Source organism: Labrus mixtus, chromosome 23 (genome assembly GCF_963584025.1).
Source record: "Labrus mixtus chromosome 23, fLabMix1.1, whole genome shotgun sequence".
NCBI classification, from domain to species: domain Eukaryota; kingdom Metazoa; phylum Chordata; class Actinopteri; order Labriformes; family Labridae; genus Labrus; species Labrus mixtus.
Window position 1 is genome coordinate 2,772,319 of NC_083634.1, and position 23,740 is coordinate 2,796,058.

Below are 23,740 nucleotides of genomic sequence, written 5' to 3' on the forward strand. Positions count from 1 at the left end.
ACCTTTAAAGTTCAAAAAGCAGCCTTTCCAGCCTGCAGAACAAAACTACTGGAGCAAGTCTAAAACCTTTTACCTGTTTGTCATTTAGACCCAAATGCAATTAAAGTCAGGGCCCATTTTTAATGTAGATACTAAAAAATCGCAGGAGTTTTTGTATTTTTTTTGTTCTGCCTATCACTACATAGTTAGTGCATAAAGATAGTAATAAATGAACATGAACACACCTCAGAAAACCACCTTTGTGGTCCTTTGTTTCTTTAAGCCTCCATGAGCCAAGAGAGGATCTTTGTTGGACTCTCAGTGTTTGAGTTAGCTTTGAGTGTCAGAGAAAAGCAGTGTTCATTCCACAGAGGTTTTAATACGTCTATAAACCCTGAGCTACGCGCAGACAACAAAGCCCTCTGTGCTCTGTGCTGCTGGTTCACTGTCTGCCCTGGGCCCTTTAAGCACAGACTTTTTTTCCTCTGCGCCTAAAAAGATCATTTTGAGTTTGTCTGCAGGCCCGTCACAGTACTAACAAGGGGAGGGCGCTGGATAAGAGCTCTTACTGTGACCTGAGGGTTTGATTTATTTGTCTCCATTAGATGCCCTCCTCCCTCCTTTCTGTCTGCGTGTCTCCTTCTTTCTCCTTTTTCTTTCTTTCCTTGTTTGTGTTGTTTTACTGGCAGAGAAAACACTAAAGGGCATCTCAGTGAACGCACTGTGTAGACCTAATATTGTTTGAGATACTTCTTCTCTTGCTGTGTGGAGTTTTGAGCTGGTTATAAAACAGACTGAAATTAAATCTGATGCCTCTATATAACCCACAAAAAGAAACAAGTTCAGTAAAAAGAAAATTGAATATTTCAGCAGGATGAGATTCTTCATCAGAAATCACTTAAAGCATTTAGAGGACAACACAGCCAACAGGACTCGAGCTTCTCACTCAGATGTAGACAGTCATGACTCAGAGACACATTCACACAGGATATACTTGCTTTCTGCTGTATAAAATGTCTCACATTCTTCCTTTAAATGACCAATTTCCCACTGTTGTCTGTATACTGGCAATAGAAAGGACATCAGAAATAGTCAAATAATGAGAAAAAAGACATTGAAATTATGTTTCTGAAACAAAGCATCAATATCTCTTTTGATGCCACGGTAAATAAAAATAGAATTCCAGCCATAACAAAAATCTCAGCCAAACTCCTACACTCTGTCTGAAGTGCACAAATACGTTGGCAACGTTTAGACACCAAAATGTTGCCAACGTATTCAGGCAACTTAGACAGTGCTCTCTCTTTTATCTGAGGCAGCAAAAATATAACTGAAGATCTGTAGCTTTAGTACTTTTCAATACAATCAATCATTTGGGTGATCTAATGAGATATGACAGTCTTACATTCTGTGTGTGTGTGTGTGTGTGTGTGTGTGTGTGTGTGTGTGTGTGTGTGTGTGTGTGTGTGTGTGTGTGTGTGTGTGTGTGTGTGTGTGTGTGTGTGTGTGTGTGTGTGTGTGTGTGTGTGTGTGTGTGTGTGTGTGTGTGTGTGTGTGTGTGTGTGTGTGTGTGTGTGTGTGTGTGTGTGTGTGTGTGTGTGTGTGTGTGTGTGTGTGTGTGTGTGTGCAGTTTGCCAGGGAGACAGACCAGCTCAATAAGCTCAACAGGAACGAGGGCAGACAGAAGCTGTTCTCTCTGGATCCTGAGACTCAGGTACAGTCGACACTTCTTTAAATCATTGTTACCTCATTATTTATTAATTCACTATCTGCTCTCATGATCTGATCTCTCCCCTGCTTCCCAACATTTCCCTCTCTTTTATACTCTTCTATTTTATCCTCACTCATCCTCTCCATCGATTCAATCTTTTGTTTTATCCTCTGCTTCCTTGCCTCCTCCCTCCCTCCCTCCCTCCCCTCCTCTCCTCCCCTCCCCTCCCTTCCTCTTCCTCATGTCCCACATTCAGCGTCTGGACTTCTCAGGCATCGAGCCAGACGTGAAGCCATTTGAGGAGCGGTTTGGCCGCCGTATCGTCGTCAGCTGCCACGACTTGACCTTCAGTCTCCAGGGCTGCGTTAGTGAGAAGGGTGACAGCGTCCTCACAAATGTACGTCATCACTTTACTCCCATGTGCTTCCTGTATCTGTACTCTCACCTCTCTACCAATGACACTTCAGGATATCTAGCCCCAAAACACACATTACAGCAGCATCAACAATCCTCACCCTCAGTACCCGCTGCCCCAGATAATACACCTTCATAATTCATGTTGACCTGTCTGAAAGCAAAGGAAAAGATCCAGGCCATTCAAGGAGAACAATTTCTTTATATCAGGGATTTTTTCTGGATTTATGTGGGGTTCTGGATTGTCCTACCTGAAACATTGACACATGAGACTTTAATGGTCCTTGAGATAGATAGATAGAAACAATGAACATCTGATTAAAAAAGTGTCTATTTGATTTTGTTCAGGGTGGTTATTGCAGAGGGAATGGAGGATTTTTTTTTAGTATTTTTCCAGGCCGTATTCCAGGCTGAATTTACATTAAAAGGAGAGCAGTTTGGGTTCATCGTTGACGGTGAACGTACTAAAAAGTAACATAACAATCACCCTTAAGCGTACAGCTAACGACATAGATGTGTCACGTGCGTTATAGTACGAGGACGTTTTCCATGTTTTTGTATGTTTCAGTCACAAAGACGACTGCAAGCTATGATGTGACTGTATGGAGGGAGGCTTTCCCTTCTGTTATTATTTCTTGGACATTGTTATTTAATTATGAACATGACGATCAGTGGAACACATCATGACAGCAGCACAAATAAAGAGGTTACATCTAAAAACAAAAGACACAAAGAGGACAAAGGTGTACGTTAACATCAGAAGATGATGCAGAGAAACCATAACTTGGCAGAAAATAATTCACTAAATCAGGTTTTTCTGCTCATAATGTCCTGAGGGAAGACCCCCCCCAGACCCCACACTTATTGTATGCTCTCTGTGGTGCACGGTCATAGTTGATGTATATTTAAGATGGCGACTCACAAAATTCACCTTCAAGTCTGAGGCTTGAAACATCACTTTAAAAAATCCTTCAAACGGGAGCTTCTTGATGTGCAGATCTTGTTTTGCTTTTCCTTACCTATACATGGTCATAGTTCACCTAATTACTGGAGTCTTTAAAAAACATATGTAGCTAACAATGCAGGCGTTGTTACACCTCAACATAAAATGTAGGTTTAAATATTTGTTTAAATTGTAATCCCCCCCCCCTCCTCTGGGCTATGCACACTGTCCTGCTTTAAAGTCGCTAACCAATCACACGTCTGATATTTTGTTTTAATAGCTCGCAGATTAGTTCATGATAGGAGCAGTTTGACCTTGTTGTGAATATTTTTACATCTACGCTGAGTGATAAACTTCTTTTATAAGGACTTATACAAGAAGTTGGTTTGATAAATGTAGAAATATTTTCAATGTATTACCAGAGAAGTGCTCCTGCTAGCATCTGGCAGCAGATCAGAGCATGTTGGGTGGCTAATAGTCATAAAACATTCAGTTAGACCTCCTCCTCCTGCATTAGATCAACTCTACAGTAGAAGAGTTGAATCATATCTGTGGTTTGAAAGCAGCACGCTCGCTCTCTTTTCCTCCTTACTGTTCCTTCCACAGTTACAACAATGTTTGTTGGATGAAGTCTAACACGCAGGAACCGTCCATCCAGCAAGGGCAAAGTCATTAAGAAATGTGTGGGCAGCACTGAGTGAGAGCCAGAACTGCTATCTAACCAGACATGAAGTAGTCTGTGTGGAGAGAGTCTGATTTACAGAAAGCAATTCCTTTTATACAATGATTAATCTTACATTTTAAAATTCAATTTACCTGCAACAAATGTTTCTTGACTTCAATTTTCATTGGCACAAATCAATGAGCATTGAGTTCCAAATGTCATTGAGTATAAATGTTATTGTGTGAGTACAGAAGTCTTAGAAAGACATGCATCCATACATTTTATTGACTGTGATAATAAGAAACTTCCAGTTGTTTTCTCCATATTTTGACTTATTTGTCTCATCTTCCCGGAGCTATAAAAGCACAAAACCCACAGAAACAGGCTGGACTTACCTCAGCAGTGTGGGCAACAGCAGCATGGCATGTGGTCTGACATATCGCAGCAACCAGCCCAAAATATTTTGATCTCTAGATTTCCAGAAGAAGAAAAAAAAATGCTATTTGCATGACGAGACAAGCTTTGAGATAATGAGAGAAAATAATCTGTTATAGCGGGAAAACCAGCATTGTTATCCCGAGATAATGAGAAAAATAAGTCAGCGTCTTGGGAAATCAAACTGAAATGATCTCTATGACAGGAACACTAGCATTATCTCAGAAAAAAAAGTCCAGCTGTTGAGAAAACAAGAGGAAGTGACTCATGATCATGGGAAATGTTGGACATGTAAAGTACTGCTCCATGTTTGCTAAAGGATCCAATATGTAAGGGGTGTTAATGTATAACTGCAGGTTTTTATTCACAGATTTGAGAGATTAAAAAAAAACGAGAAAAGCCATTTAAGAACACGTGATGTTGCCAGTTTAGGGTTACCATGGTGATTGTCATTACTCAATCAAAGATGCAATAAGCAGGTTAACACAGGGTCAGACAATCCCCTCAAAGCTCCTGGAAAAACGCAGTACTAATTCCATTCTTGATAAAAGGGATTAAGCTTTGAAAAACTTGTGTGAAATATGATATTGAGTTCATGAATCCAGTGATAGCTATCATCTCTTCTTCTCTGCTGACCCTCAGGTGGAACCCTTCTTCATCAGCCTGGCTCTCTTCGACGTCTCAAAGAGCTGCAAAATCTCAGCCGATTTCCACGTCGACCTGAACCCGGCCTGCGTCAGGGAGATGCTGACGGACACCTCAGGCCAGCACTCTCCTTCATCGGACTCAGAGGGAGGAGGAGGAGGAGGAGGAGGAGGAGGAGGAGGAGGAGGAGGTGGAGGAGGGGGAGGAGTCATGGTGAACGGAGACTCAGGGAAAGGGAACGGCCTGCCGGTTCTTCAGAGGGTGTCGGAGGCTCTGCTGCGATTCCCCACACAGGTACGGGCTGGTTTCAGAAAGCAGCTGTTTGAGGGCAGGAAATGACTCAACCTGATTCAGGGAGAGAAGGGGTGAAAGTCACAAGGAGGGTTTCTCTTAGTCAAACTTCACTTACAGATAGTTTAATGAAGGCTATCAGCTATCGGCTCTGATCTCCAGAAAAAAAAGGGGCATCCTTCAAGGCCAGTAATCTCATCTGTTATGATAGACAATCTGCAAGGGAAACACACACATATAGATATGATATATATCCATTGGTCATCAGAATAAGAATCAGAAATACTTTATTAATCCCAGATGGAAATTCGATCGTTACAGTTGCTCCAAAATATACAATATAGCAGTAGAAATATAGAAATACAAATATTAATCAAATAGAATAGGAATGTAAGTAAGATATCAATAATAGGTTCAAGAAATATTTACACAAATAAGATATTTACATCTATCCTGCTCATTCTGTGACAGAGGACTTTGAACCACAGGGTTGTTCAAATTACAAATAATCTGAGAGTTGAACTTGTAGGACATTTGTTGGTAAAAGGGAAATGTAGGATTTCATGATTTACAGTGATGTAAAAGATTAAAGGAAATTGCTGATTAGACATAATATTCTTAAATGAAGCTTTAACGTTTTGATGTTCTATAATTAAGAGCAGACAGCGTCGTTGTAGTTCTGAGGTTTGGCTCATGTTATTCAGTTACAAAGAGACATGACATGAAAGCTGGTGCTATAGCAGCTAATTAGACACTTCTGTCTTCCGGGTTCTGCTGACGTGGCTTTGACTGATGTGAGACTTAGACTTCATCTCTGATGAGCTGCTGGTGTTCACAGCTCTGAGGCCACATGAGGACTATAGGCTCGAGCTGTGGCCTTCTCTCTTCTTTGGTTTGATTTTCACAGACACTTTGTTGCTTCGTCCTCATGTGTGTGCCTTTGTTTCTTTTAGTTGGTTTTTAGCCTGTGCAGGTTCTTTACAATATAGAAATAGAATATATGAAGGTGAACCTTTACAAAAAGATATAAAGAAACATAAAACATCTGCACACCAAGGAGCTCCCGTTTAAAATATTTTTTAACAATTGACGTTTTGAGTCAACATCACACACTGTTGGCTCAAAACATCACTTGTTAAGAAATCCTTAAAATGGGAGCTCCTTTATGTGCAGATGTTTTTTGTTTCTTTATACCTACTAATTTTGGGATCCAGCAGCACCCAATTAGGGCTTTGGTGTCTTTTTAGATCATCAAACCTGTACAAAAAGACATAGTACACTTAAAGGAACAACGTAAACATTTAGGAATTTTGACATCTGAGACTAACTATAAGCGTCAATAAATTGGCTTCTTAGAAAGTGAGAGCAAAGGTTGTGATAATGGAAACCCCCTCTGCATATGTGTCCTCAGAAAACCTGTCAGAATCTCAGTCTTCAGAAACAGAGTGAAAACAAGCATAAACACAGTTCACAAGAAAACACACTAAGGGAAAACAATTCAACCCCAATCACCGGTGGAAATGTATTGACACTGTACATTTTCCAGGGCTGCTTTTTCTCCACTCAGTGAGGTGACAAACTCCTGAAATGTCTTTTTTTTTCTCAGTCACTCAGCCTGGTAATCCCATGTAGTCTGCAGCTGGTCTGTGTGGGACAAGAGTTCAGTAACCAGAATGATGTATTCCCTGTTTCCATCTTACACCAGAGGACTCTGTAGAAACATCTCAATCATAATGTTGCTCAGCAAATACACGATGATGACGACACTGTTTTTATCCCTTGAATCAAAGTGCAGATAGTGAGCGTATCTCCAGGTACTGATTAGTCCAAATCTGACCTTTATGGGTTGCCAGGTTTATCATCGTACCTATAATATCACTCAGGCTGCTTTACAATCTAGTCCAAAAACAAGAGAATGAATTAAAGAGGCAAATCAAAATGAGTATCAAAGCAGGAACCGATGCTCAGAGCACGATGGATAGAATATGAGAGTGATGTTAAAACAGAGAAGACAATCAAATATGTAAAGCGTATCCACAACGGTTGTTGATCGGAGGGTTTGGTTGTCGTTTGTATCCAAGGAAATATACAGCAGTGTGTCATCGGCGTGGTTGTGGAAATGTGCTTGTTACCTTTGGCTTGGGCGACCTCCTCTGAAGCTGTGAGATCAGAACGTGCACACGCACACACACACACACACACACACACACACACACACACACACACTGCTCTTCACCTCTGACTGCTCGGCTCTTTCATGTGATTAGGTCACTCAACAGGACGCCTGTTGTTAATTAGCACCAGTTAGGATTTGAACCGGATTCAGATACTCGCTTCTCGATTCTGTGACTAGAGACGGGACTGGGTTACCGCGGCAACGGATTAAAAACAGAACGCTCCTGTGAGGAGTTCGTAGCTGGTAACTTATCAGAGACAATACACAAGTAAATGAATTAAAGAGATTAAGATGAAAGGTTACATAAAAGAGGATGAGAAGTGATTTTACTTAATAAGATTGAGTAAGCCTCAGGTTCTCTGGGAGCTTTTTTTCCCCACAGCTGAGGAACGTAGAAACCTAAAAGCTGCCTCACTCTGCTGGATTCTGATTCTTGGAACAATAAGTAAACACGTCCTCCTGGAGGACCGGAGGGGTCTGAATGTCTCATGATGAACTAGACGAGCTGATAGGTATTAAGAAGAAAATTAAAAGAGGTCAATCGGATCATAAGTGCTCAAGATAAAGTATTTCTAATATTGAGCAGCAAACCAGACTGTTGCACACAGTTCTTAAAGCTGCAGACGTAAAATAAACCAAACTCATTATATCTAATTTAAAGACCTAATGTTACACTTTGTCTCAAACATCTGTTAATGCAACACACACACACACACACACACATACACAGACGTCATACGGACACATGCATCCTGCAGCGCCGGCTCTACCTCTGTGATTAGCGTGCTGTTCTAGCTCTGCAGACCACAGTTTAATTTAGGTGCTTTGGGTGTGGTCCAAGGCCAGAGCCTCCACTTCTTCTTACATCAGCAGCTCTCAGGCCTCTGTTGCAGTCTGTTACATAATTCACTAATCCAATCCACTTGTTCAAATATACAAGGAGGTTTTCTCCCAGATACAAACCAGCCAGTGAGGTTTACTTTGTAAGAAGGAGCTGTGACTCTGAGAGTTATACCAGGAAGCATAACAGTAGAACTGATGTCTGCAAGTGAAACCAGGAAGTTCTGTCTGCTGCTTCTCTACTATGTGTTTTATTAATATCCTTCATCTTTCATGACTTATTCTGGGATTTTTTTCCTGTTTCCAATCAATATTACAGCCTACATTTTTACTGTTGCTGTTCCCAGAAACCTCCACAGACCTTCATATAGTATTATTACTACTTTGCCGAACGTCATTTCTGTCCCCTCGAGATTGTTTGTGCAAACTGACAGCACAAAGATTTAAGACGGCCCCTTCTCCCAAGAGCAAAAAATAGATGTGAGCCCTGTGTGGTTTTCCTGTAGAGCTTCAGCGGACAGCAGCCACTTCCCCCTGCACTCGCTCTGCAGAGACGCAGTCCACTTATTAAGACTGAAGCAAAGAGAAATGTGAATATGAATATGGCTCTAGTACAGTTCATTTATCTTGTCAATCTGAAGAATTTACAATAAGTCAAGAAAGAAAAGGAAGGAGGAATAGGTAAATAAAAAGTTTAAGAAGTTAGCATACAAAAAGTTACAATCTGTCGTTAAAGCTTTCCTCATCTTTTTGTACAAATTCAATTTGCTTCTGAGTGTGTTTGTTGTTGTTTTTTTTTATGTCAAATGGTAAAATGGACTTGAGCTTATAGAGCGCTTTTCTACTGTATTATGGTGTAATTTGTCATTTTGTAAGACTTTTGGTTTGTGGTGTGCCGTGGAACTTTTCTTAATCTAAAAGTGTGCCATGCCTCAAAAAAGGTTGAAAACACTGTTCTAGTCTTGTGACTACTCAAACAGTTTTACACTGCAGGTCACACCTACACATTCACACACTGATGGTAGAGACTGCTGTGTAACATGACCATCAGTATTAACTCATCACATTCATACTAAGGAAGTTATTTACAATTAGGGTTTAAGTGTCTTGCCCAAGGACTCATCGGACATGTGGCTGCAGCAGATTGGAATTGAACCCCCGACCTTCCGGTTAAGAGACGACCGACTCCACCAGCTGAGCCACAGCTCTGCCTGACTCAATGATGATTTATTGATAACCTTAGATATGTCGATTATGAAAACAATCATTACTTTCATCCTTAATGAAGTCCCAGCTGAATTGATCCCCCTCTCTCTCTCTCTCTCTCCTGCAGGGTATCTTTTCAGTGACCAACCCCCACGGTGATATCTTCCTGGTAGCCCGTGTCGAGAAGGTGTTACAGAACGGCATCACTCACTGTGCCGAGCCGTACATCAAGACCTCCGACACCAACAAGGTCCACACCTTTTTTTAGCTTTTCAAACCAAACCGGAGACGAGAGCAGACTTTATTTACCAGTCACACATACTGTGTGTTTTCTCCACCATATTGATTCTGTGTTTGTATTCTCCTGTGTCTCTCTCCGCAGACCGCCCAGAAGGTGCTCAAAGCTGCCAAGCAGACATGCCAACGCTTGGGCCAGTACAGGATGCCGTTTGCCTGGGCTGCCAAGTAAGACAGGAATACTCCAAGAGTTAAAATATGAAACAGTAATGATCTGTGGTTTGGATTCATTTTGTAACAGCCTTGTAGGAATGCACTGATATGATATCATAATGCGTTGGATTTTGTATCCTAAAAGTCAATAAGTCTATGATAAATATGTCAAATTTCCACTTTTTATTTAAGCTTAAATGGGTTTCCAAGGGTTGAAGAAGCAAAGGTTCACCATCTAACTTTACTTTTTTTTTTTTTTTTTTTTTATCATGTTCATACCAACGAATTTCAAATTTAGCATCGGCTTTTGCGTCAAGCTTTCTATACATGCAGAATTTTGCAGCAAAAGCAATCAGGAGGAGGGGTGGGACAAAATTTCAATATTTCCTCATCCATGTGATATGATTATCAAATCGCATTGCATTGTATCGTATCATATCGTCTCCTTATTTTTATTTTATTTTATTTTTTATTTTTTATTTTTATTTTTATTCGTAAATTTTATTTAATTCAAACAAACAATAAAGTTAAGAAAAACAAACAAACATAAAATCTCAAATTTTGAATGAAAAGGAGCAGAAAGTAGACTAATCTTATAATATCTGCCCCTCTTTCACAAAGCATTAATTAAACCAAAACAAAACACTTAATTCAAAAACAATTAAAATTGTCTGGCATTGTATCTCATCTTAATGATTGCATCGTATGATATCGCAGTGTATCGTATCATAACTGACCCTGTGATTCCACCTGTAATCCAAAGTATTTCAATTCCCTTACACTTGAAGATCATATGACTGTGTGCTGGGTTCTGAACACACTGGTGACTTACACTCATAGCTGCCTGAACTCATCTGAACCAGAAACAAGACTTTTTTAAAAAATAGAACCTGCTTTAAAAATGTGAAAAATTCTCCTTTATTATGCCTTCTTTGCTTTTTTATTACTAAACCAAACAATGCTGTCATACTGCTCCCAGTTTGGATTTGAAATGGCAATATTTTATTTTATTTATTTTATTTATTTTATTTATTTTATTTATTTTATTTATTTTATTTATTTTATTTATTTCATTTATTTTATTTATTTTATTTTATTTTACAGGGACATTGCATATTAATAAACATTTCGGTAAATATGCCAGAGTTAGCCAAAAGGCTAATTTTCATCTGTTGTCCCTGGCCAGATTTTATAAAAGGCTCCCTAAAAAAATAAAAAAAATAAACAAATTCAAACATCGCTAAAAGCTACAAATAGAAATATCATGACAGTAATTAAGCAGACAGGTGAGCAGCCACAGGAGAAAATACATAAACCATGCAGGATACACATAAAGCAGCATTTGGTTAATATAAAAAAATGTATATCATGCAGGACAGACATGGAGCAGCATTACAGTATAACATGTCAGCATCACATACACAAACATAGTTCTGCCCTGTCCTGCCAGCTTCCCTCATTTACGGTTTGATTCCTTTAACCTTGAATGTAGATGTGGATATGGTGTTTGAATGAGGCTGGAGCTGTAGCCATGTGTGTTATTTGTGTTTCCAGGCAAGTGTTCAAAGACGCTCAGGGCAGCCTCGACATGGACGGGAAGTTTTCTCCTCTCTACCGCCAGGATAGCAGCAAAATCTCCACTGATGACATCATCAAGCTGCTTGCTGACATCAGGAAGTGAGTCATCACTGCCGTTCTGCTATAAAACCCAGCGCTTAGTTACTGAAGCACAAAACACTCATGTCCTTTTGCAGTTCATGAAATTTCACATGTACTGCAAAGGACTTTTGTGCTTATTCAGGATTTTCCTACCATCAAAAAAAATATCACTATATTCAAAATGACACATGTTCCAGACTTGATTACCCTTCTGTTCTTATTTGACATTTCTTTGTTCCTTGTCAGACCTGAGAAGAGTAAACTTCAGACCATCCCCGGACAACTGAACGTCACCATTGAATGTGTCCCCCCTGACTTCTCAAGTAAGCTGTGTTGTCATTTCTGAACACTCTCCTCGTCCAAACATTTGTCTCTCTGTGACAGTAAACATGAACACAAAGGATCTGTCATGATAAACACCTTTTTGGAGCCTGTTGTAGTTAAATGTAAGTCACACAGTGAGCCCCTGCTGAACATTTCTAGTCACTAGTATGAAAAACAAAAAGTAGGTTAACCTTGAATTTCTTAATTTTGATCACCTTTAAGTAACAGTAAAACTTTTAAAGACTCTATCGCTGTTTTCACATATGGACTCCTGACAATATCTAGATCATTTCAGGAGGACTGCTCGTGAAATTCTCCCGACCTGGCTGTTCACATATGCACCTCACAGTGGATGACTATCCCCTGCTTATTTTTTTAAGATTTATTTTTTGGGCTTTTTGTGCCTTTAATGGATAGATAGGACAGTGTATAGAGTCGGAAATCAGGGAGAGAGAGAGTGGGGAATGACATGCAGGAAAGAAGCCACAGGTGGGAGGTGAACCTGGGCCGCCCGCTTGAGATGACAGCCTCCATACATGGGCCGCGCGCACTAACCACTGCGCCACCAGCCCCCCGACTATCCCCTTCTGACGGTGGGAGGGTGTAGGGGTCTCCTGAGGCGAGATGTGAGGTCAAAAAAATGAATGAATGAAGCAACAGAGTCCGCTATACCACGCTATGATGAGAATAATTCCCTTTTAATCAATGCTATGTGTAGTTCAATGGAATCAAAAAAAGAACAAAAAGAGCGAAAATTAGGCTGTTTGCGTTCACATATAAATCTCCTCTTCCAAATCTCAGGAGATTTTAAAATTCCTGCTCCTTTAATGCAAACAATACAGTAGAGTAAGGCCTGTTTTTGTCCATATCAACAGTTGGTTTGTTTATTGTGGAAAAAATACGCTGAATGATTTTGAGTTGAGTATGCGTGGCAGAACAAACAGGGAGGTTTTGTCCCCTAACTTGTGTGCCCTGCCTCCCTCCAGATACGGTGACCTCCTCGTACATTCCCGTCAAGCCCTTCGAGGACGGCTGTGAGCGGGTGTCAGTGGAGGTTGAGGAGTTTCTCCCCGAGGAGGCAAAGTACAACTACCCCTTCACCACCTACAAGAACCAGCTGTACATCTACCCCCAGCTGCTGAAATACGACAACCAGAAGAGCTTCACCAAGGTGTGGGACTCAAAATGAATGTGGTTAAAATGAGGGTAGAGATGGCGTCCCAGATTTGCTTCATGGTCTCTCTCTCTCTCTCTCTCTGTTTGTTTGCTCTGCTGTGTGCTATTATTAACTTGTGCATGTTTTTTTCTACCCCAGGCTAGAAACATCGCAGTCTGCATCCAGTTCAGAGATTCAGATGAAGAGGGTGCAGCCCCTTTAAAGGTGAGTTGTACTCATAAATGATACACACATTTGACCATGTGTTGTAGAAGGCTTTTCATAGGTGAGTTGCATGAACAGTGTCCCTGTGGCCACCATATATAATATGTAGGTGGCCTGCTGGGGCTACCAAGTTTCATCCTTCGCCAACAACGCTCTGTTACATGTTTCTACAAACATCCCTATTCCTTCCCTCTAACATTAAAAAAAAGCTCAGGTTCAGGAGCTTGAGGTCGAGGTAATCTCAGCAGAACTCCCACTCCTGCTGACCCCAGCCGTTACACTTGAACCTGACATGAAGTTGTTCTCATGTCAGATTGCAGAAGTTGATTACATTTGCAAAATGAAACAGTGTCAGTTTATCTCAGCAGTTAATGCATGCCATGTATTTTTTTTAAATGGTTTATTTGAATGGCCTTGGCCCTTTGCTGCATATCATCTCCCACTTTCTTCTCCCAACATTCTCTGTCTCTAGCTGACCTATCAAATACAAGCAAAAATGGCACACACAAAAAAAACGTTCATAAAGATATCTTTTGCTGGGGCGACCAATACCTTAGTGGTTATGTCTTGGTCCCCATGTACAACGACTGTGGGTTTGAATCTGTCCTCGGCTCTTTGTGCTTGTCATCCCGACTCTCTCCTCCCAACATTTCCTGTCTCTTTTTCAGCTGTCCTGTCCAATTAAAAAAAAAATATATATATTTATATATTGCTTATATTTTCTGGAAAGCACCTTATCACATATTGTTTTACGGTTCACATATCCTCCTCCTCTTCAACCAGTTTAAATAAGTCTCAGAGCTCCCCAAAACATGTGTGTGACGTTTCTTGTTCTAAATCCACTCTGATCCTGTATTTGATCATGTCTATAAACCCCTCTATTTCAGCCCTGCTCAGAACAGGCTGTTTCTGTGTCTGTACCTTTAAATATGTAAATGAGCTGTGTCTGACCACGCCCCCTCTCTGGAAGGGCTTGGGTGGCTCGATCTTTCTCGCTCCATGCCCTATTGTTTACGGTGAGAAGGCAGACTCAGAGGGCAGAACAAACACCTAGCTGTGGGAGTGTCACCCACCTGGGGGAGGGGCTACTGCCCTTTGTGATGTCATAAAGGGAAAATCTCCAAACGGCCTGTTTGAGCACACATCTTCTGAAAAGTGGAGCAGAGAGAAGATGGAGAGGATGGACTTTTCTCATCATTGGGGGGTTTGTAGACGGACTAGAGACACACGTTAGTGTTAGAAAAACATTTAAAGTGTATTTTACAAAATATGTGAGGAGATTTTTTGTTTTAGTCTCTAAATAATAAAGATGTTATCTTGATTGAAGAAGTTGAGACTTATGCACTCAAAATAGTTCCCAGGATGAATCAGGGTTCAGTAATTATTTTTAAAAAACATACAAAGACATAAGTTGGTCTGCAGACTTACCAGTAATTATATCAGAGTCTTCATTTTATAAAGCATGCATCTGCATTTTGTCAATTCAGATGTTCATGTAGTTTAGAATGAAACAGAAGATAGGAGGAGGAAGATCCGTAGTGATGAAACAGACATGCTCCTTCCTCTCAGCAGATCACCAGGAGCCTGGTACAGAAATATACACAATATAACTGTCCTGAAAAGATTTTGAATATCCCAGGTGAGGTTTGATCGATAGCAGAGAGGCCTCCAACACGATAAACTCGTCTTTTTATTGCTTTTCACAAAGTGGAAGTCGATGAGCAGCTGAGGGGCCAGAAGAGGAGAAAGGAAATGCTTAAAGAAGCTGGTTATTAAAGCTGGCAGGAGAAGATGATAAATGGTCACTCTCTTTTTCCTCTCCTCTTTTTCTTCTCTGGCCACACATGTCAAATATTTGTGGGCGGAAACATTCATCAAAGCAGTGTGGACTGTTTTTTTTCTCTCCCCTTTTCCAGTGGGAGGGAGGAAAACAGGAATTCTTTGACTGCCACTGCCAAAACATTTACACTTGATGCTCCCGATTAAGATGGTGCAGACAGACGGACAGATCAGCATGTAGTCAGGCATACAGTATATGTTAGATACTGTAGATCTGACACACACACACACACACACACACACACACACACACACACACACAGAGTCAGCTCTCAAACAATGCTTTAAAGCACAGAGAGGCAGGAGGTCACACACAAAACAAGGAGCTGGAGCCAGCAGCACACCTCTCACCTGATTTGTTATCAGAGGCAGCGGAAGCTCGGGGAGATTCTTGTTTTTACATGAAACAAAAATCTTTGGTGACAGGAATGTGAAAATTGAAGATGATGATGAGATTCCCCAAAGACTCGAAGTGAATTTATCTTTGTCATAAATCACTACTTTTCCCCATCAAACCTTCATTTTTCATCTTGGTGTGATTTCTTTTTGGTTTCACCTAATTTTACCTTTAATTCCTGAAAACAGACTAACTCCTCCAATGAAGCCAGCTGAAAATATTGGCTCAACTAATTTGATTTTGAACTGAATTGGCCCTCTATCCTTGCTATCTGTATCTCTGTTTTTATTGTTCTAATTCTCTTAGCCCTTATCAATAAAACATCGCAAAAGTCTGATTTTATCACAATTCATAAAAAAACTTTTCTTAATGTAGTCAAGCAATGCTCTCTCACTCAGCATGTGCATATTTCACCTGTTGGATGGAGGCCTGGGTGTAATGTCAATGCTTTCACACCATTGTAATGTAGTCAGATGAAGCTGAATCTTAAGCTAGCTATCAGCTGAAAAGATCCTGCTAAAACTATTCACTGTAACGGGCAGCATATTTGTAATCCGTGATTTAATCACCTCTCACGTCTAGCAGTCTCAAAATGTGAGGAAAGAGGTTTTGTCATGTGTGGTAGAGTACATGTATGAACAGGACAGACTCGCTGATAGATAACATCTGAGGAAGTTCCTTTGGCCATGCCCCACACCCTCATCCTGACTCAGGTAATCAGGACTCCCATCAGCCCCTCTTAACTTTCTGCCGCATAGCTACTTTACCTTATGATCTAAATCAACAGATCTCCTCCCTCCTCCTGCTTCTTTCTCCTCAGATTGACCTGAGATCTCTCTCCTCTCCCCTCTCCCCTCTCCCCTCTCCCCCTGAGCCTCACCCCGTCCTCACGGCTCCTCTCATCCTCTTGCTCCAATCAGTCTCAATTTCAATCATGTGGCTCCAGAACTCTGTCCTTCCTCTGGCCAGCCCTGCTCATTACTGTTCATTAGAGATGACTACAATTGTTAGCATCCTAATTATCGTATCAAACCAGCCATTAGAACAAGTCCCCCCCCCCCCCCTTTGTCACTCCCCATTAGATATATCCTGACCTGCTCAAGCTTGACCTTTTCCACCAAAGTTTATTTTCCCACAGAGCTTTGTTACAAGATAGAGCTTTGTCTATGTAGCATTTTCCAAAGAGTGCATTCTCAAAACAACCCTAATGTGCATCCACTAATGTCTCTATTTACCAATGAAGGTAAAAATACTATTTATGTGATCACATTTAAGTCATAATTCTGTGATTGTCCTGTGGTTTTCTGTCATAAACATTCAGCAGAAGCTGGAAGGTACCTTCACTTTAATTAAAAGAGGTATTATACTGATTCTAAGGCTTGAAACTTCATATAATTTTCATGATGAGACGAGCTCTGTGTTGAACAAATCTGTCTTAATTCTCTGTTCTCTGTACATGAAGGGTTGCACACTCACCTCACCTTTTACCACAGATTCCTCGGCTCATACTCACCGCCGTGCCCCAAACATCAAAGGACCACAATTGTTATGACTTATGTCTGTGTGTTTGCCTTTCAGTGCATCTACGGCAAGCCAGGAGACTCACTCTTCACCAACAGCACCTACGCAGCCGTCCTGCACCACAATCAGAGCCCGGAGTTCTACGACGAGGTGAGAGATGTCACATTAGACACACTGAGCAGCTGCAGCCCTGCAGGCTTGTAATGTGGTGGTGGTGTGATGAACATTCACTTTGGGCTTTAACAGGCTGTTTCATAACAACAGAAGCATATCAGGTCTCTCACAGACACACTGCGCCTATTACAGATATCTGGCCAATTTGCCTTATCGTGTCACTACATCATGGCTCCTCATGGCGGCCCTTGTGCTATGAATAATTTTAATTTGAACAGAATTTAAATGACAGAAGGATTTGACAGAGACAGCAGGATAAGTAAAAAGTAGTGAAAAAAGAAGAATGACAAAAGGTAATGCGTATCGCATCCTAGTGTTTATTACCACACGCACCGCAGCCTATCCTATTCCTATCCTGTCTTTTTATGAGTTATCCCGCAATTTCCACACCAGTACAGGAGTCTTGCAAAAAATATGTAAAAGAATTGCATAGCTAGCATTTAGTAGGATAGGCGTTTATAAGCAGTTTGCGTCTGCCTATGCCCTTTCAGTCACCACATAATACATGACTGTTGACTCTGTTTGAATTGTCTGTATGGTTTAAAATTATTGTATATGTATAATGGCTTTATAAATACTCATACACCCATACATATAGCCAGCAAAGCCTAATAATGCGGTGAGCCTGAATTATTCTACAAGAAACCGATAGATAAATGGTTAATAGACTTTAGCTTATTTATTTCTTTTCTAGTCTTCTGACTACTCAAAGTGTTTTACACTGCAGGTCACACCTACACATTCACACACTGATGGTAGAGGCTGCTGAGTAAAGAGTCCATCAGAAGTAACTGATCCCATTCATACACATGTATACACTGCTGACGAAGCAGCTGGAGCAACTCGGGGCTAAGTTTCTTTGCCCAAGGACACATCGGACATGTGGCTGCAGGAGCTGGGGATCAAACCCCCAAGCAGATGGTTGAGAGACGACCGACTCTACCACTGAGCCACAGCCGCCCCAAAAGTATTTTAAATAAATACGGCACTTCTTCTTAATATCCAACATATATAAATATCACTTAAAGTCTTTATATGTGATTTTTTGATCCAGCAGATGTCGCCCTTGAGCACCAGCATGAAACCAAAACAACTCGTGCTGCATTGTTGTGTTAGCATGCTAATTCTAGCGATCTTTATTGTGCTCGTATCTTCACACTGCATGTAAATATACCTGAAATGAGCGTGATCTAGAAACACAGTTAAGCAGTGAGTACAGTATGTTATTCTTCTTTTCTCTAGTCCCTCAATTAAACAACTTTTATACACGAGGGGAGGAGTCAGCCGGCCGTCCTGGCGATGTAAACAAAGTGAAGATAGGACTCTGAAAACTCTGAAAACATCACAGACAGTGGGACTCGGGTGTTACACCCATTGTAGACAGTCATGACTCACAGAGTTATTTTCAGAGGATATACTTGATTTATATTACATTTAAGTGTGAAAAATCACATAGAAAGACTTTAAACAAGAACAATGATCTAATTTTTATGTAATTCACTGGAGCTTTACAAGTCAACCTACCACAGGGACAGAAACAGCAGACTGACAACAATACATGAGGCGCTGTCTGCAGGGGGCGCTCTCGTTGCACACAGAATACCAGTCCATGTGGAAAACTAATAAGAATACAGAAAATACAGGCAGATTATGGCAAGTGGATTGATTAACATTGTTACCATAGCAAAGGTGTTATAAAGAAGATTAAAAAAAACCTGGAGAATCACGTTCATCAGGTTTTTGAAACTGAAGTGGAAATGATGAGAAGTGTAACTGAAAGCAGAAATGTAGAAACTCTGATTATTATTCTCAAATTTCCATGAACCCTCAAATTCTCTCTGAATTCCTCAACTAGCACAGAAATAATCCCACAAATCTCCATCCGGGGGAGAGCTGAGGCCTCACACACACACACACACACACACACACACACACACACACACACACACACACACACACACACACACACACACGCTCAGTGAAAGAGGTCTGACCAGGATACTGATAAGGAGGTAGAGCAGAGGGTCTCCATATGGCCCTGATGTCAAACGGATTAGGATTTTAAGAGTCCCCACAACCACACCCACATCACACACACACACAGGAGCATGCTCGCTGGGATTTACCTCCACATGATTAAGCTTCCTGTTACATCATGAAGACTTCTGCTCAAGCTTACAACAACAATCTATTTATTTTTCAACATACTCTGCTTCATTTCATATCCCTTCATCTTCTCAAACTTCTCAGTGAAAAGCTTGTAAAAAAGATTCTAATTAGTCGTAGTGCCAGTAGCAGGATTTGAGTTATAATGTGACAAAGATTCTCACAAAGTCTTAATAAGGAAAAGGAGTGCTCTAAAGAGTGTGTGTCACAATACTGTGGAAGTCTCTAAATCTCCAGCGAGGAGAATTTAGCGATCTAGCAGGATGATTCAAACTCCTGTCATGACTTAGAGAGGGATGTTTTGATGAAATGCACTCGTGTCATTGTTTGGAAATGTGTTGGTTACAAGATCTGCAACTGTGGAAAATCGCATTGGCAGAATGTGTCACTTCCTGTCAGAGGATCTTTATATGAAATACATTTCTGAGCTGTCACTGCCCCCTAGTGGTAAAATTATATAATCAGGTTTCACCTAAGGACGCTTTTACAGTGATATATGTTACACATGTGTTTATGGTATCACACGTATCCCAGTGACTTAAAAGAATATGTTTTAAGTTATAACACAATATTCATTTGAGAGTTAAAAAAGGAGGGAATGATAGGCAAACACACACACACACACACACACACACACACACACAACGATAAACTAGCAGCCAAAGGCACGAGAGAAAATAATTGTTTTAAGTCTGAATGCACCTTCATTCTTCTTACATCTAATTATTCAAATGATGTGTTTTACATCCATTTATCCATTTACCAAAATCAGAGTCCTTAAATGAAATGGACCATGTTGAAAATGTCTTCTCGTGTACAGCTGTGACCTTCTGCTTTGTGCACAGGTGAAGATTGAGCTGCCGGTCCATGTGCACGACAAACACCACATCCTCTTCACTTTCTACCACATCAGCTGTGAGTCCAGCAGTAAGGCCAGCAGCAAGAAGAGAGAGGGAGTTGAGTCACTAGGTGAGTGTGTCTGCTTTAAACTGGATTTGGATGTGTCCTTGAATGCAACATTAGTAAAAAAAAATAAAAAAATAAAAACCTACCTACACTACTGGCTAAAATGTCTCTTTTTTAAGTCATCATCTTTTTGTTTCTTCTTATTTATTCAAATCATAAAATCTTTCGCTGTGTAACTTGATATGCTGCCATACCAGAAGAAAAAAAAAAACTTGCCTCAGAATGAATCTGTGTGTTTCAGTGGGTTACTCCTGGATGCCTCTGCTTAAAGAAGGGAGGATGCAATCAGCTGAGCTCCAGCTGCCTGTAGCAGCCACCCTGCCTCCTGGATATCTGTGTCAGGACACCAAGAAGGTAAAGTCCTCTTACATCAAAACCCCAGAAAGGAGCCTCACAGTCCCCGGTTCTAATAAAGCCCACTCATCCAGCAGTCTAAAAAGCTTAAATGAAGCTAATGGATGCTAGCAGGATTGTAAAAGCAAGCTAAATGCATGATGGCTGATATATGTTTATTTACATGTGTGTCTCTGTTAAGATACTTTCCTGAAAACTGTATAAAATAATTTGAAGTGTGTGTTTTTGAACAGTCCCAGCCAGATGTCAAGTGGGTGGAAAATGCAAAGACGCTGTTTAAACTGAGGATCCATGTAGCATCAACAATATACGCTCAGGTACTAAGTCAATATATTCTTCGAGCAGCTGGTGTGAAGAGGGTGTGTGTGTGTGTGTGTGTGTGTGTGAGAGATAACTGAATTTGATTCTTTCCTTCACAGGATCTGCATCTTCACAAATTCTTCCAGCACTGCCAGCTGATGAGGACGACATCAGAGGGCAACCAGGCAGAACTCGTCAAATACCTGAAGGTGAGCTTTTCAATTACAAAAGAATATAATATGAAACCTCCGGTACAGTTAGAGCCCTGCAGGTCCTCGCAGATATTACAATCTCCATCGTTACAGTAACATCTCAGCTCGTCCCACATCACCTTTTTAGGCCCTCAGGGTTCTGTTTCAGGCCCTGTTCTGTTTTCAATTCAATTAAAACTCACAACTTAATACAAGCAAAAATCAGCATTGATAAACATGCCAAGGGAATGGTGGTAAGTAAAAAAAAAAACATGTTGTGTTCAGTAGACTTTTAGGGTGTTTTCACATAGAATAGAATAGAATAGAACTTCATTTGTCCACAAAGTGGAAAATTGTCTTTGGCTTCACAAGAACAAGACAAAAAACATGATGAGAAACAAAACAACATTCAAGCACAGCAGGAAACCAGGAGAGCGCTTGTAGTCCTCGACAACATCACAGTCAGCATGGTTAAATAATGGTTAAAACAGTCATTTCATAAAACAATGTGCAGTTAGAGTTGGGGGGGTTGTTTTTTCCTTTTTGAATTTAATAATTTTATTGCATTTTGGTACAAAAAAACATTTTTTGTGGCTCTGAATCGCCGACCTGATGGAAGCACTTTGAACTGGGAGTGCAGTGGATGAGAAGGGTCACTTGTTATGTCCTTCAGTACATGCCTGTCACAAAGTGTCAATCTGTGGTTTCCCTATGATTTTACTTGCGGTATTGACCACTCTTGTCAGTTTGCTTTTACATTGAACATCTTAAAGCCCGTACCACGCGACCATGTTAGAAGACAAAACACTTTCTACCAGATTCTTGTACACCATTTCAAGAATCTTTTTGAATCACCCCAAACTCATCCAGCTTCCTCAGTAGGTGTAGCCTCTGCAGAGCTGTTTTAAAGTCATAGTCTGTATTATCTATGAAAGTTCCTAAATATTTAAAACAATTAGGCATGGTTGTTTCATACCGTGCTCGGGCATGATTCAGGTCGTGGTGGCAGCAGGCACAGTCAGTCAACCCAGACTCCCCAGCAGCGTTTTCCAGCTCCTCCTGGGGGACTCCGAGGCGTTCCCAGGCTAGACCGGATATAAAATCCCTCCAGCGAACTCTGGTTCTGCCCCGTGGTCTCCTCCCAGTTGGGCGTGTCTGGAAAACGTCTAAAGGGAGGCGTCCAGGAGGCGTCCTTAACAGATGCCTGAACCACCTCAACTGGCTCCTTTTGATGCAAAGAAGCAGCGGCTCTACTCCGAGCTCCCCTGAATGTCTGAGCCTAGACACCCTCCAGAGGAAGCTCATTTCGGCCACTTGCATCCGCAATCTCATTCTTTTGGTCACATGAGGAATATAAGTTTAACTTACTTTCTCTTTCTATGTGTTCCTCCCCGTAGTGCCTGCATGCCATGGAGACTCATGTGATCGTTAACTTCCTGCCTGTGGTGCTGATGCAGCTGTTCGAGGTGCTCACAGCAGCGGCCAAAGAAGCCCATGAGATCGCTGTCAACTCTCTGCGGTATGTTCAGCCCGACTCGCACAGGGATAAGTATTACCTGGGGACCTCTGCTAATTTGTCTTCCAATTGATATCCGGCAGGCTGTACGCTGTGAAGTGTGATGCTGCCCCCATAGGACATGGTTGTTCTCATGCAGCAGGAATATCTGCAAATAGGAGAAAATGACAAGCTTTGCTTATCCCCTGCAAATGCACATCCCCAAACACTGATGTTGGGGGGTAATTCCCATATTCTCAGAGGTCCCGGGGTAACACTAATCCCCTCTGACTATGGCTTTGATCGCCCCCCTTGTAAAATCATGTCTGCAGTTTTTACTATTTCATTCAGATGAATGCTTATAGTATTATAACACTGCCTTCTCTGTGCCTACAGAGTGATCATACATATAGTCTCCAGGTGTCATGAGGAGGGTCTGGAACACTACCTGCGCTCTTTTGTGAAGGTAACCTTGACTCATTTAAATGTATTTTGTCTGCATTGCTGCTCTGTATCTTTGCTTATGTTTTGCTATTTTGTATATCTATTCCTACCTATGACATACCTTGATGACACAAAACCTCAGACAGCTTATTTTACTTGTGCACACACCTCTACTGCTGGTCAGTGCACCATATGTATTTATGGATTTGTGTTTTCTTCTCTTTTCAGTACGTGTTTGTGACCAACAACCCTACATCAGGAAACTCAGCTACCACTCACGAGGTGCTGGCCACCGCTGTGACGGCCACGCTCAAGCAAACCGCCGATTTCAACACCAGCAACAAACTGCTCAAGGTTTGCCGTCTGGCTTTTTTCTCAACCCCTGTCCAGTTGTAGTTCCAACATTGAACGGCAGGTGGCATACTTTTGGCTAAAATGTCAAACCAGCGAAACAGGAAGTACATTTTTTCCATATGAGTTGTAACCACATTTCAAAGATGTCATGCAGCATGTCGCTGCTTGTAACGTTTCTGTTATCTAATCCAACTGGCAGACATGATTTTTGCATGTCAACGCTGATGTCTATCCAAGGAATTTAGCATACTTCTGAATACCTGGATCAGTCTCTAACTCTTACTCTGTTTGATCCCTTTCTCAAGTACTCCTGGTTCTTCTGTGAAATCATGGCCAAATCCATGGCCCAGTACCTGCAAGAGGGCAACCGCATGAAGGTTTGTGCATTGAGCAATCGTTTGCCTTTGAGCAATTCAGATTG

At 41.1% G+C, this 23,740-nt stretch overlaps 1 protein-coding gene across 3 annotated transcripts in view; it reads left to right on the forward strand.

Annotated features, from left to right (window-relative positions):
• dock11 (dedicator of cytokinesis 11) overlaps positions 1-23,740 on the forward strand; it is a 90,972-nt gene that overhangs the window by 19,109 nt on the left and 48,123 nt on the right. For all 3 annotated transcript variants that reach the window (XM_061031592.1, XM_061031594.1, XM_061031593.1), the window contains exons 10-27: positions 1,610-1,693; positions 1,947-2,087; positions 4,789-5,085; positions 9,432-9,554; positions 9,687-9,769; positions 11,309-11,431; positions 11,660-11,736; positions 12,724-12,908; positions 13,053-13,118; positions 16,933-17,025; positions 20,061-20,184; positions 20,423-20,535; positions 20,769-20,852; positions 20,955-21,044; positions 22,424-22,545; positions 22,918-22,987; positions 23,194-23,319; positions 23,625-23,696. In XM_061031592.1, coding sequence (XP_060887575.1) covers positions 1,610-1,693; positions 1,947-2,087; positions 4,789-5,085; positions 9,432-9,554; positions 9,687-9,769; positions 11,309-11,431; positions 11,660-11,736; positions 12,724-12,908; positions 13,053-13,118; positions 16,933-17,025; positions 20,061-20,184; positions 20,423-20,535; positions 20,769-20,852; positions 20,955-21,044; positions 22,424-22,545; positions 22,918-22,987; positions 23,194-23,319; positions 23,625-23,696 — 2,073 coding nt within the window. The remainder of the gene's footprint in view (positions 1-1,609; positions 1,694-1,946; positions 2,088-4,788; positions 5,086-9,431; positions 9,555-9,686; positions 9,770-11,308; positions 11,432-11,659; positions 11,737-12,723; positions 12,909-13,052; positions 13,119-16,932; positions 17,026-20,060; positions 20,185-20,422; positions 20,536-20,768; positions 20,853-20,954; positions 21,045-22,423; positions 22,546-22,917; positions 22,988-23,193; positions 23,320-23,624; positions 23,697-23,740) is intronic.